The 15229-nt window shown below is 40.9% G+C and overlaps 1 protein-coding gene across 2 annotated transcripts in view; it reads right to left on the reverse strand.

Annotated features, from left to right (window-relative positions):
- The window catches only part of CYFIP2 (cytoplasmic FMR1 interacting protein 2), a 2832302-nt gene that overhangs the window by 1642173 nt on the left and 1174900 nt on the right, over positions 1-15229 (reverse strand). For both annotated transcript variants that reach the window (XM_044069335.1, XM_044069334.1), the window contains exons 10-11: positions 14029-14120; positions 13492-13609 (exon numbers count right to left, since the gene is read on the reverse strand). In XM_044069335.1, the coding sequence (XP_043925270.1) occupies positions 13492-13609; positions 14029-14120 (210 nt within the window). The remainder of the gene's footprint in view (positions 1-13491; positions 13610-14028; positions 14121-15229) is intronic.

The following is a 15229-nucleotide window of genomic DNA, read 5'->3' on the forward strand; positions in this document are numbered from 1 at the left end:
ACACTTTCTTTTTCGGTTTTGTTACTTTCTCATCAGTCTGTTTGGTGTATCTGTGAAACAGCGGAATCACGCTACTGCAATTGCGATTGGTGACCCGGGAACAACAATTTATCTTTAAATTTACATTAAAAGATATTTTGATTACAAGATTCAGCACCCGATGCCAGACTTTCTTGTTTAGCTAACATCTTATAGACCTCCCATGGTTCTGCTATTTCACGGAGTCATTGCCATTTGTCTAACTGTTCCAAAAAGGAAATTACATTAAAAAAGAAAAAAGATAATCAGATGCATGCAGCACCAGCAAGTATGAGAGTCCGATCACACAAAAGCTCAGTCAGTTAAGGCACTGCAGAATACTGCAAGTCACTCATATTAAAACAGTAGTGCAGACACAGTGTGAAAGTATATTTACAGGTAGTAACATTGCTCCTGTGGGAAGGCAAACAATATGAGGAATGTCAGAAACGGCATACTTATAGTGAAGGTGGAAGGTGGGACAAAAAGATGCAATGTCTGCGTGATGGGAGGCTCTTTCTGAGCAAAGTTGAAAGCGGAACATGGGAACTTTGACACACTACCTTTTTTGTCTTTCAGAAGGTGTTTTTTGTTGTTGTTTTTGTCATTTAATTAGCAGGTAGTTTTCGCAAAGGCGGCAGCAGCAGCAGCAAAAAGGGGCGGCGTGTGCCCCTGTGCCAGAGCCTAAATCTGCCATTGCATCCCTATTTCTTTAGGTCCAATCGAAGAAAAGCATTATTTTCTTTTGAGTACAACTGCACCAGTAAATCTGTTAGGAAGAGATTTTTTATGCAAGCTGGGTTGTACTATTTACTGTACCCCAGAAAGGGTGTATCTAAATGTTACGACAGAATCAGAGGGGGAAGTATTGGCAGTTTTAGCAGAAGCTGAGGAACAGCCTGTTGTAAGCATACATGTAGATGGAGAGTTACTACAGCAGGTACCTGCCAAATTGTGGGCTAAACATGCAAATGAAGTAGGCATACTGAAATCAGCAGAACCAGTAAAAATAAAATTAAACCCATCAAAACCTCTCCCTAGAGTTCCATGATATCCACTAAAGCAGGAAGCAGAGCAGGGAATCAAACCTGTAATTCAGTCTCTGATACAGCAAGGAATAATAATGCCAGTTAAAAGCCCTTGTAATCCTCCTATTTTTCCAATGAAAAAGCCAGGAAAGGATACTTATAGATTTGTACAAGACTTAAGGGCTGTAAATAATGCTGTACTGCCCACTTTTCCTGTTGTCCCAAATCCAGTCCAGCAACAATACTGAGTTGCATACCACCTACATCTAGTTACTTTTCTGTAACAGATTTATTTATGTTCAGCATTCTTTTCTATACCTATTCAAACTGACAGTCAGTATCTGTTTGCACATCCTGAAGTGTTGTTACTGACTGAAGGCATATAAGGTAAATTCTTAATGTTATTTATTTATAACTTTAACAGAGTGTATAACATATCTTCAACTAACTATGAAACTTCCTAAACACTAGAGAAAAATATGCATGTTCTTCATATTGATTACTCCTGCAGTAGCCTAAGCTATATGGGTTATATCCTGCACAAGATATAACAGCTGGTCAACTTCCAAGCATACAAACTGTTACTTGGTTGGGCTCCAATCCATTTTTTTGCCTCTAAGAAGACAACTCCTCTGCAGGCTTTTGAGTATTGACAGTCTGCAAAGTACAGTTCTGTACACTTACCATAAATCTAGATGTTTGAGTGTATTCACTGTTGCAGTAATTACATTTGGGTTATTTACTTGCAGGTAGCCCTCAGTCGGCCTGATTAACAAAGTCTTGGGTCCTACGTCGGTTGCTGTCCCTTCTTCCATGACGTCAGGGGTATAAAACATGCAGCCGACGCCATTACATCAGTTTTTCTTGCCTCAGATGTCAGGTGCCCCCTAATGGGAAGCAATTAAATATAAAATTACAAAGATAAACCTCCAACAAAAAAGCAAATACACCAAAAAGGCTTTTAAGCATAGTAAAGGAAAGCAGAGGTATAGCCAAAAGAAGTTAGGGGGCTGGAGGGAGGGTAACCAGGACTGCAACAGTGAATACACTCGAACATCTACATTTATGGTAAGTGTACACAACTGTACTATGTTCTTCATGTTTCACTGTTGCAGTCATTACACTTGGGTAGATTCCCAAAGCTATGGCTGGGCGAAGGAATTTAGATAGCATTAGGGCCAGCTATAAGGCCCTGTAAGACTGCAGTGGCAAAGCCAGCTCTGGATTTAGAGAAAATTGGCAAATGATAATGCTTGGTGAAAGTATGTACAGAACTCCGGGTAGTAGCTTCTAGGATGTGCCTGGTAGGGACACCTCTGAGAAAGGCTGAAGAGGTAGATGCAGCCCTGGTGGAGTGAGGTCTGATCCCCTGGGAGACAGGTTTTCCATGGTGCTTATAGCAGAAATTAATGCAATGCCTTATCCATTTAGAAATGGTTTGCTTTGAAATAGCCTTCCCCTCTGCCCCTGCAGCAAATGCCACCAGCAGCTGTTCAGATTTCCTTTGATGTTTAGTCCTGTCCAAGTAGAATCTAAGTTGTCTGTGCACATCTAAGGAATGCAGTATCCATTCTCCTTTATTCTGTGGAGTGGGAAAGAAGGTTGGCAAATGAATGGACTGATTAAGAGCCACACTGGATACCACCTTGGGCATGAAGGATGGATTGGTTCTGAGGGACACCCTGTCCGCATGAAAGATGATGAAAGGCTCCACTGCCATAAGGGCCTGTAATTCAGAAACCCTTCTAGCTGAAGTGATTGCTAAAAGGAAAGCTGCTTTCTAAGAAAGAAATTTTAAGTCTGCAGTAGCAGCTGGCTCGAAAGGAGGTAGAGTGAGTTTCTCCAAGACAAAGTTAAGGTCCCAGGCTGGGGATGGAGCTCTCCTGGGTGGTCTCAAATTTCTGGCCCCTCTGAGGAACTGCTTGAGCAGTGGATGAGAGAAGAGGGGAGGTTCTGTGTTATAATGAGCTGAAATGGCTGAGGCATGGATTTTAATGAAGGAAAAAGACAGGCCCTTGTGAAGCATCTCAGTTAAGTATTGTAAAATCTGAGGTAAATTGGGCGCTGCTGTGCTCATCCTTTGAGACTGGTTCCAGGCACAGAATCTTTTCCATTTTTCAGCATACAATTTTCTAGCACTAGGCCTCCTTGCCTCTAAAATGATATCCATCACAGGTTTGTTCAGGGATGGTAAAGGAGAGATTAAGTAATTAGCCAGGCTGCAAGGTTCAGTGTTAGAAACTGAGGGTGCAGAATCTGGTTCTCCTGCTGAGACAGCAGGGAAGGAGTCTGAGGCAGGTGCCATGGAGATAACCATGGCAGACTGCGCAGGAGGGGGTACCAGTGTTGGCGCGGCCAGTCTGGAGCAATCAAAATCATCCTTGGTTTGTCCTGTTTGATTTTTAGTAGTACTTTGGAGAGCAGAGGCAGAGGGGGGAAGGCATAGACTGATAGGTTTTTCCAGCTGAAGGACAGAGCATCCACTTTCCAGGCTTGTTTGTGGGGAGTTCTTGTGTAAAATGTGTCCAATTGGTAGTTCTGGGGAGAGGCAAACAGGTCTATATCTGGGCTCCCCTATTTGCTTGTCAACATGTTGAAAATCCATGGTTCCAGTTTCCACTCGTGTGAGTCCATGAGGTTTCTGCTTAGTCCGTCTGCCAGTGTATTTAATTTTCCTGGCAGGAATTGAGCTTGTAGGCGCACTTGGTAGCTTAAGGCTGTGTTCCACAATGCCATGGCTAGTCTGCAGAGGGGGTAAGAATATGTACCCCCCCTGCTTGTTTATGTACCACATAACAGTGGTGTTGTCCATCTTTACCATTAGTTGTCCTGGAAGAATGTGGTCCTTGAAGGCTGTCAGAGCATTCTGTACAGCTAACATTTCTTTTGGATTGATATGCAGGTGCATTTGACTTGGGTTCCATTTGCCTTAAATGCACTTCCCTGCCAGGTGAGCCCCCCATGCATAGTCTGATGCATCTGTTGTTAGGGTTTGGGCAGCAGGGGGTGGTGTGAAAGGTAGTCCCTTGTTTTCGTGGCAGGCCTGAGTCCACCAAAGGAACTCTAGGCGTAGGCAAGGTATGATAGGAATCATTGTTTCTAGGTCTTGAAAATGTTGACACCATACGCTTTTTAGATACTACTGTAGTTTCCTCATATGCAGTCTTGCATATGGAATTAGAAGAATGCAAGAGGCCATGAACCCCAAGGCTTGCAGTATTTGTCTTGCAGATAGCAGGGTTTTTGTGGCCACTCGTTTGAAGTAGGTTGTCAAATGAATTTGTTTCTTTGGCGTGAGGTAAGCCATCTGGGAAGTTGTATTCATGCTTGCTCCTAGGAATATAATTTGCTGACAGGGTACCAGGTGTGATTTCTTTTCGTTTATGGTGTACCCCAGACAATTTAGAACCCTTTGTACAAAGGCCAGATAATTCAAAAGTATGTCCTGGCTACCTGCCTGAATTAGACAATCGTCCAGGTATGGGTATATTTGAATATTTCTTTGCCTGCAAAATGCAATAACTGGAGCTAGGTACTTTGTGAATACCCTGGACACAGTAGATAAGCCAAAGGGCAGTGCAGAGAACTGACAGTGCGTGTAGCCTGCTTTGAAGAGTGGGTATCTTCTGCAGGATTCCCTGATTGGGATGTGCAGGTATGCTTCTTTTAAATCTAATGTTGCCAACCAGGCATCTTTGCGTAGCATAGGAAGTAATTGGTGAAGAGTCAGCATCTTGAATTTTGGAATCTTCAACAAGGTGTTTAGAGTAGGCAGGTCCAGGATAGGACGCCATGAATTGTCTTTTCTGGGTACCAGGAAAAGTCTCGAGTAGAAACCTTGTCCCCTTTTTCTCTTCTGGTACCAGGTGAATAGCCCCCATGCTTAAGAGAGAAAGTACATGTTTTTGGGCCTCTGCCACTGATTTGGGGATAGGTCCGGCCACCCGCTTGGTGTTGGCAATGTGTGGAAGTGAAATCTGTATCCCTGGGACACTATATTTAAAACCCATTTGTCATGGGTAATGACTTCCCAATTCTTTGCATGAAGAGCAATCTTTCCCCCCAAAGGGACAGTCAGTTGATAAGTGCTTGGGAAATTTAAAAGGAAGTCATTGAGACAATTTACCATGGGGGGAGTCTTATTACTCCCAGATTTGGAAGTGGAGGCCCCCCACTGCTTAGTTCTGTGTGTCCCCTGGGACTGAAGCCTGGGGGTTTTGCTGTGTCTGGGTTTGGCTTGAGAAGACCTGGAAGGGGCTGGAAAGGACCAATTCTTAGAGGGCCAATGTCTACTAAATCTAGGAGGTTGAACTTGTAAAAAATCTTTAACAGTTTGCATAGATTTAGCTTTATCTTCCATCTTTTTAAGAACTTCCGCAGCCTTGTTGCCAAACAGGCAGTCCTGATTTAAAGGAGCATCCAACAATTTATCTTTAACATGATCACGCAAAGATTGCTCCTTAAGCCAAGCATGCCTTCTGAGCACAGACCCAGTAACAGCTGCCCTGCAAGAGGCCTCTAATGAATCAAAACCACATTGCAAAGTATGTTTTCCAACTTGTTCAGCAGAATGCATTAAATCCTGTAATTCTTTATTTTCCACACAGTCAGAAATCAACATCATTTTCTGTTTAAGCAGTCCAATAACATCTTGCTGATACTTTAACATATGAAACTGGAAGTTTAAAGCCCTAATGGCCAAGGTTGCAGAATGTAAACCTTCTTACCCCATCTATCCAGCGCCCTGGAGTCTCTATCAGAAGGGGTAGGATTTTTAGCAGTAGAAGCCTTAATGCCCTTGGGCCCCTGTGAAATAGTCTCTGGATCTGCAATAGGATTTTTAAAAAGGAACTTGTGGGACTCAGGGACCCTGTAGTATCTGTCAGGTTTTCTGGGAGCAGGAGGCAGGGAATCAGGGGCCAAACTAGATTCCGAAAAAGCATCATCAACAATGTCTAGTACAGGAGGAATAGCTAAAGGCCTATGCTGTGGTAGGAGAAGGAAATCCCTAAGTCTCTTTTTAGAATCAGAAAAATCCTGGCTTTCCCAGTGGAAATGCTCCCTTAGAGTATGTAAGGTTTCCCCAAAAGAAAAATCCTCAGGAGGGGAAGCAGAGGGAAAGAAGTCCTCTGCATCAGAATCTTCATAAGTAGATAAGGGCAAATCCAGATCATCAGAAGAATCAGAAAAAACAGAATCCTGATCAGAAGATTCATAATCAACTTCAGTCCTAGGCCTCTTAGAAGGGGGGGTTGGCTACCCCTGATTAGAGTTATTAGATCTTCAGCCATTCTTATCATTTGTTTTTTAAGCATAGAGGCCTGAGCATGTGGCCTAGGCATCGTTTTTTTAGGCATGGATCGAGATTTAGGCCTAAGTAAAAAAGGAGGCTTCGGTTTAATATGCAAGTCCGTAGGCCTGAATACACCCTCAGAAGCCGGTGCCTGCAGAGCGGCTCCGGACCCATCCAAGGTAGAGACATCCGCGAGTTCCATAGCTGAAGCACCTTGCGGCATACCGGACTCCGAATGGATCTCAGTAGAGGCCTGCGAATCAGAAGTAGCAGGTATCAGGGGCTGCGAAAATGCCTCACTGAGTACCAGCAAACTGGCGACTGGCTTAGGAGAAGTGTCGTCTGCAGTTTTGGACCTCGGCGGCCTGTCTCTGTCTTTATCTTTGCGTTTTTTCAGAATCCTGGTAGTCAGATGGCTAACTGATGACATTTCTGGATAATTAAACCTTGAACCAAAATATTTAGAGGTGAAAATATAACGACAATGGATAGTGCGCTGATTAAATAAAGCACAAAACCGACAGCAAGGTACGTTGTGGTCAGGGCCTAGGCAAGGAATACAGTACGAATGAAAATCTTTACAAGGTATTTGCTTTCCACAAGTAATGCAATTATTGACTTTTACTGACATCGGTAAGGAGCAAGAAAAAGTTTCCCCAACGGGGTACTTAGCTTTAGTTGAAGACTTCTGTTCTGAAACTCAAAAACGAAAATTTCACTTGCAAACTGCTCCTGCTTTAGCACTGCATGGCAAGAAAGACTGATGTAATGGCGTCGGCTGCATATTTTATACCCCTGACGACCTGACGTCATGGAAGACGGGACAGCAACTGATGCAGGACCCCAAGACTTTGTTAATCAGGTCGACTGAGGGCTACCTGCAAGCAGATAACCCAAATGTAATGACTGCAACAGTGAAACACGAAGAATATCTACTGTTCTATTGCTGCAGCAGATACATTCTGGGTTGTTTAAACTCATTTTTATGATACACAACTACTTTAAATCTACATGAAAGTAATTTTGCTGCCTGTCATGTTACTTTTGCAAAGCTTTAAATGGGAATACCATAGTAATGTAGTACATAAAAAAGCAAGGGAGAACCAGATCTTATCCCCTCTGCAAACTAGCCACGTTAGCATGGAATACAGCTTTACTGTACAATCTCACTCTGCAAGTGTCTTACATTTCATGAGAACAAAACTTTATGGCAGATAAGCTTAGCAGGACAAAGATAGAGCTCCATAAATGGAAACTAGATTGGGGGTCTTCCAAAATGTGACCTATCTGTGGGGGATTCTTCACGTATGCCTTTTTTTTCCCTCCTCTCTTACCAATTAACTGGGAAAATTCTGTTCCTGGACTCTATGCAAGAAGGCCTGGAAGACACATGCCTTTTCTTTTATTTGGACAGGAATGTTCTTGTATGCTTTTTCACCCTTTCTTCTAATATCCAGGGTACTTCTGAAGATTCAGAAGGAATCCAATACCAACAATCATTGTGGTGACTCCCTTCTGTCCCAGACAACAGTGGTTTTCCATTCTTTTGGAATTGGCCATGGGCAATTACCACAAGCTTCTTCACAAACTGGATTTCCTCACACAAGAAGAGGGGTGTTTGACCCATCACAATCCCAAACAACTACACTGACTGACTAGATGATAAACTCTTAATACCTTTTAGTCACCTATTTTCTGAGGATGTGCAGCAGGTACTAATAGAGGCAAGAAAACCTGCTCCTAGAAAATCATATATTAGCAAATGGAAAAAGTTTTCCAGCTGGTGTCAACAAAACAACCAGCACCCATTCCGGGCTAGTGGTTCCCAGGTTTTACAGTATTTGTGTAAACCACTATCCTATGGCCTATGTTACTGCTCCATCATAGTTCATTTGTCAGCCATTTCAGCATGACTGCCCATGGATCCACCCCTCTATCAAAGCAACTCTCAGCCATTTCAGCATATGTCTCCATGGATCCATCCCTCTTTCAAAGCAATCTCATGTGAAAATATTTTTGAAAGGAGTTTTACATAAGAATCTGCACAGAAAACTGGTGACTCCTCCTTGAGATCTTAATTTTGTGTTACAGAAGCAAACCCTTGCTCCATTTGACCCAGCTCACCTGGCTGAAATGGAAAACAATTTTGTTAATTGCTCTAGAGACATTTAAGAATTAATCCTTTTTTACGTCTAAAGTGGTATCCATGTTTACTTTAAGTCAAACTATCCATCTCCCTGTTTTCTTTCTAGAACATAAAAATGAGGGAGAAAAGACACTTCATACCTTTGATGTGCACAAACAACTAAAGTACTATTTTCACATATCAAAATCTTTCAGAACTTCCGATCAGTTGTTCACTTCTTGTGAAGGTAAGGAGAAGGGACAGCCTGTGTCAAAGCAGATTATTTCCAAATGTTTGTCTCAGGCTATTAACATTTGTTATTCCTACTACAAGAAAACTATTCCAGGCATGTTCAAGGCACACTATACCAGAGCGTTGGATTCATTTATGGCTTATGGAAAGGGATGGACTCCAGACGTATTCTAGAAGCAACAACTTAGTCCTCTGTGCATACTTTTACAAAGCACTATAAGCTAGATTCCTTCTCCAGGTCTAGGACAGGTTTTGCTTGGACCACTCTCCAGGGACTCATAGACCCTTCCTAGTTTTTCTAGATTATGGTAATCTACCCATATAGATTAGGTTACTGCAGCAGTGATCAATATGAAGAAAGTACAGTTGTGTAAGTAAACTTAACCATAACAGTAGACGCTTGAATGACTATTACTGCAGTTTCCATTACCATCCTCTATCTCCCCTCTTTTTTTTGGTGTGTTTTTTATGCCAGGGTGTGGACATGTATTTTTCTCTTCCTAGCGATGTCCTCTAAGGGTTTTGCCTCCCTCTCTCAGCTGGCATGAATGCTCTGTAAGGCTTGGCACCCAAATTTGTCTTTTTAGTCAGCTTAGCTCGAGATAACAGTTTGGTTGCATGGATGGTGCCTTACAGCTTTAGAAGCTGGACAAGAATTATATCATATGGAGGATATAATCTATAGAGCTTAGGCTACTGTAGCAGTTATCATTTCAACATCTACTGCTACAGCAAGTTTACTTACATAACTGTACCTCAGATATGGATATATATATATATATATATATATATATATATATATATATATATATATATATATACGCATACATATATATATTATCAAGTTTGGGTAAGATTGACAGCTGTCTAGTCGACTGCAGTTGGTCGACAAGGCAGTTCATCGACAGGTGTGCAAGATCGACAATCCCTTGATCGGGGAATATTCCCTTTCCCCAGGTTGGTGTGATCTCTGAGTTAGTATATATAATTAGCAATAGGTGTGAGGGGGTCTTGCCTTCCTGCAAAAAACAATGTTTTTTTTTTTTGTAGTTTTACTTTCTTTTTTTTAAGTTTGACAGTACATGTACTGTGGCTGCTTCTCATTACATGCATACTGCAGTGTTTCCTTTCATATTTTGACAATATGTGGTTGATGTTTTTGCAGACTGTGATGCCCCTGCACTAGCTCAGTAATCAAGGAGCCTCAATCCTCACCACTGGCAACAGTGAGGGACATACACACTAGGAGGATGACAAGTACACACACAGTAAAGTGCAATTTCCCTTCAGAGCTTACAGAGACCACAGTCAAGCTGAGGCTGGTTTCTCCCTCTTTCTCCAGATCCCAAATAAGACTCTTCACTGGCACAGTTAAAGGGTTAAGATCTCAGCTGAGTGGTTAAGCCAAAACATCCAGCACCCTCTCTGTCCAACCTGTGCTTTGTGTCCCTGCCCAAGTAATTCACACACACACACACACACACACACACACACACACACACACACACACACACACACACACACACACACTCTTTGAGATTTGATTTATATACAAACACACAAACACACACGCACACGCACACACCTGGGAAAGGCTACCACAGGTTTACTAGCTATGCCCCCTTCTGCCCAGACTATAAGGTAGTTATCACTGCCACCAACCGCTCTTATCAGCTACTCTAGGCCCTTAACAAAGGGTGTCTAATCCTACTGTGTAATGTTACTAATAATCCAAATGGCAGTCTGACAAAGAACAAGACTATTGGCGTGGCCTGTGCAGTGTCACCAAATACAAACGCAAGTACTCTAAGAGCTTAAATATGTCTCACAAATATCAGCCACAAAGATAGGTTTAAATATATTTAATAATAAATAATAAAAGAACAAGACAATACCGATCTCACAACTGTGAATCTTCTTTCCTGATGTTGGTATGGTAATGTCCTCCTTGCAGAATTCATTCTTTCTATGTTTGGGGGAATCTGGATCATTTTTAACCCTTCTGGTGAGGTATTACTGATGAAAAATTGTTCCACCTTCCATGACAGCAGCTCCATGTGTGTTTCTTCTTCTGTCTTTGTCAAAAATAGTCCCCTTTGAACTGCATATTCTGCTAAGTCATCATACTTTTAACTGTTCTGCAAGTAAACTATCTAACCCGTAACTTTATGGAGATATTTTGTACTGTGTTTACTATAGGAATAATGCTCCACTCTTTTCCTGTAGATGAGAAGACAAAAGTCTTTGCCTTGCAGGACATGCATTTTACTCTGTGCTGAATTTTTATTTTTTGTGAGATCTGTTAGAATGTACCCCAATACTAATATATACTTTATTCAGAATTGTAAGTGTATACCTCTGTGATCATATGCTGTATTGCAGACTAGCTGTAATTATGAACTCTTTCATCAACTTGCCGATTGATGCTCTAAAATACATCTATATCTGTATTTCAATGTGGATTTCTGTTTCTGGTTTATGCTTTTCTAAATCAGTGTGTACAGATATGTACCATTCCTTAGATTTCACTTTCACTATCTAACTTTTGACTCTTCAGTCACATTATTACTTTTGTTTTGAAAGTGTTCCTGTTTTGCCAGTTTCCAATCTAATTTTGGTTCACAATTCAGCCTTTCAGAAATCACACATTTTATACCTTCTACTGAGGGTGGCATACATTTTTTATGCTGGTAGTTAGGACCATAATTTCATAGTTCATAGGAGGCAAAAAGGCTAACAGCCCTATAGCCCTTACATGCCTAGCCATTATTTATCCCAAGTTGCCCCAATTTCCAGTGGTTAGGTGAGTGAAGTTCACAGACATAAGGGTTTATGGTAGTTAATACCAACTTCTTCTGTCCACCAGGGACATGGGTGCCACCACAGGAGTGAATCTGCAGTCATCCATCCATTAATCTAGGTTGTGTTTGAAGGTGGCCAGGGTCTGTTTCACGTGAATTAGAAGCTTTTTCCAGAGAAGTGACATTTTCTGGGAGATGCACACTTACAATCTATTCTGTTTTATACTCTTAACCACTAGCATGTCTATCACTGTATCTGCTTTTGATATGCAGCTGTACTTGTCATTACAGTGTCTTCTGTCTAGTACACTGCTAACTGTCTAAACTCTGTCATTCTTTAACGCTTGTGCTTGCTTGGTTGAAGTTTCTGCTGATCCTCCATAGATGCTAAATCTCTGAATTTATTTTATTTATTTATTTAACATTTGTTTCCTGGGAAAGTCCGACTGGGACAGAATCCATTTTTAGCAGAGGCCCAGGGAGAAATGCTCCAGATGCATAACTTTTGTCTTGTTCTTTATAAGAAACAGTTCTGAATAAACTGTGTTTTTACTTCTGTCTTTCCTCTGTATTATCTGCCCACTGGTTCCTCTTCCTGTATCTATCTGGTCTATTTAATGCTTCCATAATGACAGCCAGGTGTATCCATTCCCTGGACAGGGAGACAGCCTAATCAGCCTATTAATTTCTCCCAGACACAAGTCAGGTGCTAGGTAGCAGGCTGGTCTGCAGTCATATGGCCAGTATAACTCCCATCCCCTTGGCATGGTTGTGACTTTTGCTGATTGCTCACAGGCTGTGCAAATCTATACTACCGTACATGAGACTGCCAATACACAGAGTAACTACTACTGCAAACAAGGTCATTCAGACATACTAAAATAACTAATGGCATCCCCCTACCTCAATGTGGGTGCACTGACAACTCTTTCAATTCTTCTTCACCCTCCACTGTAAAAAACAGACAATCTGGGACAAGGTCAGGGCTCTATCCTTCTATGTCAACAGAGATGGCTAAATATTTTGATTTCTCATGCAACAGCTGTAAGTGTACAGTTCCTTGTCAGGTTTAAACTATATTACAATAATTGCCTTATACTTCATTGTATGGTCTTTCTAAAAATGAAAAGACTTCACAGAATGGTTGTTACAGCAACACACAGGAGAGAGAGAATTTAGTTAACTTATTTGTGGACAACTATAGAGTTTTGCTGAAGGATTTGGAATGAGCCCTGGCAAAAGTATGATGGCTTGAGACTTCCAGTGCTTGTTATGGGGGACCAAGTACTTGGAGCTAAAAATACAGCTTAATTTGGAAAGGACTGCTCAAAAGATCAAGTAGAAGTGAAGAAATGATGTGAGAGGCCGTTATTATACATAGCGAACAGTGGCAGGAGTTGTTGGGTGAAGAGTGGAAGACATTATTACAATAATTGTTGCATCTGACCAGGCTCCTGCTGCTACAAAAGGTTATGTAGAGATGCAGGGAATCTGAGACAGGTTTGTCTAAATGAGGCAGGCAGCTAAAACAATGAGTGGCAAGTTTTGAATGGAAGGAAAGATGGAAGACTCAGAATTTGTGAGTTATGTGTTTGGGATCCATATAGTCCAAATGATAAAAGACAGAGGGACAGTAAGAAGCCAATGTGCCAAGAGTCAGAGGGACAGGAGGAAAGATGAGTAAGGATAAATGGAAAGCAGAGAAAGAGATGGAAAGGATGCTATAAAGAAAAGGAACTACGGAAAACTGAGGAAAAGAAAATTTGCGGAAGAATGAGAGACTGATAAGAGACTGCAGCAAAAATCAGTAGGCTGGAGAATATGTCGGTCAGTATCAATACAGCTACTAAAATGCTCAAACACATACATGCATAGGTAATGGCAAACATAATACAAGCAAGGCAGTTTTTTTTCAAAAGCTAGTAGGAATCTTTTCATATGCATGACTTTTTAATTGCAAAAAATGCTACATACCTCACTATTGCTGTAGCGTGCAAGTTCAGATATGAAACGGATGTGGTCATCCCTGATCTGGACCATTTGTTCACAGATGTTATACTGAGGACTGATGCTGCTTTGAGTACACATCCACCTGGGTGGGAAAGCAATGTCCTTTAATGGAGGAAATAAGAACACAACTGGACAATCGATGAGGAAAATCACTGCAGAAAAGCTGCATGCCCCTTAGACAGGCCCAAGCTTAAGAAGTATTAGCAAGTTTTGCTTGTTACTGTTCTGTAAAGCTGATATAAACATATATATAGAAAAATAACAGTCACAGCAGCATATAGTTATGAAGTAATTTAATACATAACATACCACCACAAGTTACTTAGAAATAAGACACATCTGTGCTTGAGCTCTAATGCATTTTTCATCACAGAAATGAAATGGATAAAAAATGCTGAGAGCACAAGTATGATGCACCTCACTTCTTGGGAGTCCTTCAGCATCCTTTTCTGCAAAGCCACCAACACACAGAAGCCGAGTTACATTACGGCAGGCACTCACTTGGACTTGTTCTCCTCATAGTGAGCACTGGTCTTAATGTATCTGGCCAGTTCAATCTGCATATCTCCAAACAATGGAACCACCTGTAGTTGCTGAAAAAAAGGAATAAAAACAATGTTTATAAAGCATACAAGACTGAAAATAATCACATGCCTGCAGGGGATATAGTGAAAAAACAGTACAAAGGGCTGGGGGGGGCTGACTACTAGAAAAATAAAAACTTGTCTAATACGGAATCCTAAATGTAAGACAACTTTAAAACTTTACATTCATTTTACAATAAACTAGCAACTACTGAGAAAACTGACTACTGTTTACAAATAGAACATTCATAAAACATAGACTTCACAAAAAAAATACAAAAGAATATTATGAGGACTTCCGGTGAGAGAAAATGTACTGAAATGATAAAGTAAAAAACAAAATAAATAAATAAATAAAAAATGGCAAATAGGTAGAAGCAAGATGCACTACATACAAACTTCCATGTGTTTCAGGTGCTTCACTTCGGTTCGAGACTTTTTCAGATTTCCAGCCCTATGATCACATATTAAGACAGGGTAATCTGAATACAATGTCTGTTTAACTTTACAACTTTTCATCAAATACTATCTAATGAAGAGAAACTTTTGGATGTGTCAATGTTAGTTGTAGTCCAGTATCTCCATGTATTAACATCACATAACTATAATGTTCTGTGGTCAAATATTAATTTTAGAATCTTGAGTAATTTTATTTGTTCTGTACATTTTGATTGCACTATTATATTTACTTTTATTTTATATTTGTTAACTGGGAAAGTCCAACTTGGAACACAGCCAATTTTCAATGGAGGCCCGAGGAGAAATGCTCCAGATTCATGTCTTTGAATGTGGAAGGAAACCGGAGCACCCGGAGGAAACCCGCATGAACGCAGGGAGGACATGCAGACTCTGCACAGAAGGCACTCCAGAAGAACCTCTTGCTGTGAGGCGACAATGCTACCGCTGCACCACATGGAAATATTTATTAGAGTGTTAAGACCTTATATGAAAATATGATATGAGTGCACATCTATTTGGATTTCATTAGGAATATTGTATTAGTATACTATAACTGTACAGTTATTACCATTTGAACTGCTTTACTAAAGGTACAGAGGAAAAAATATTTTGTTACTTTGAGAATGCTTGCCTGGGCAAATACCTTATTTGTACAAAAT

This window comes from Protopterus annectens, chromosome 4.part0 (genome assembly GCF_019279795.1).
Source record: "Protopterus annectens isolate FY-2018-M chromosome 4.part0, PAN1.0, whole genome shotgun sequence".
Taxonomy (NCBI): domain Eukaryota; kingdom Metazoa; phylum Chordata; order Ceratodontiformes; family Protopteridae; genus Protopterus; species Protopterus annectens.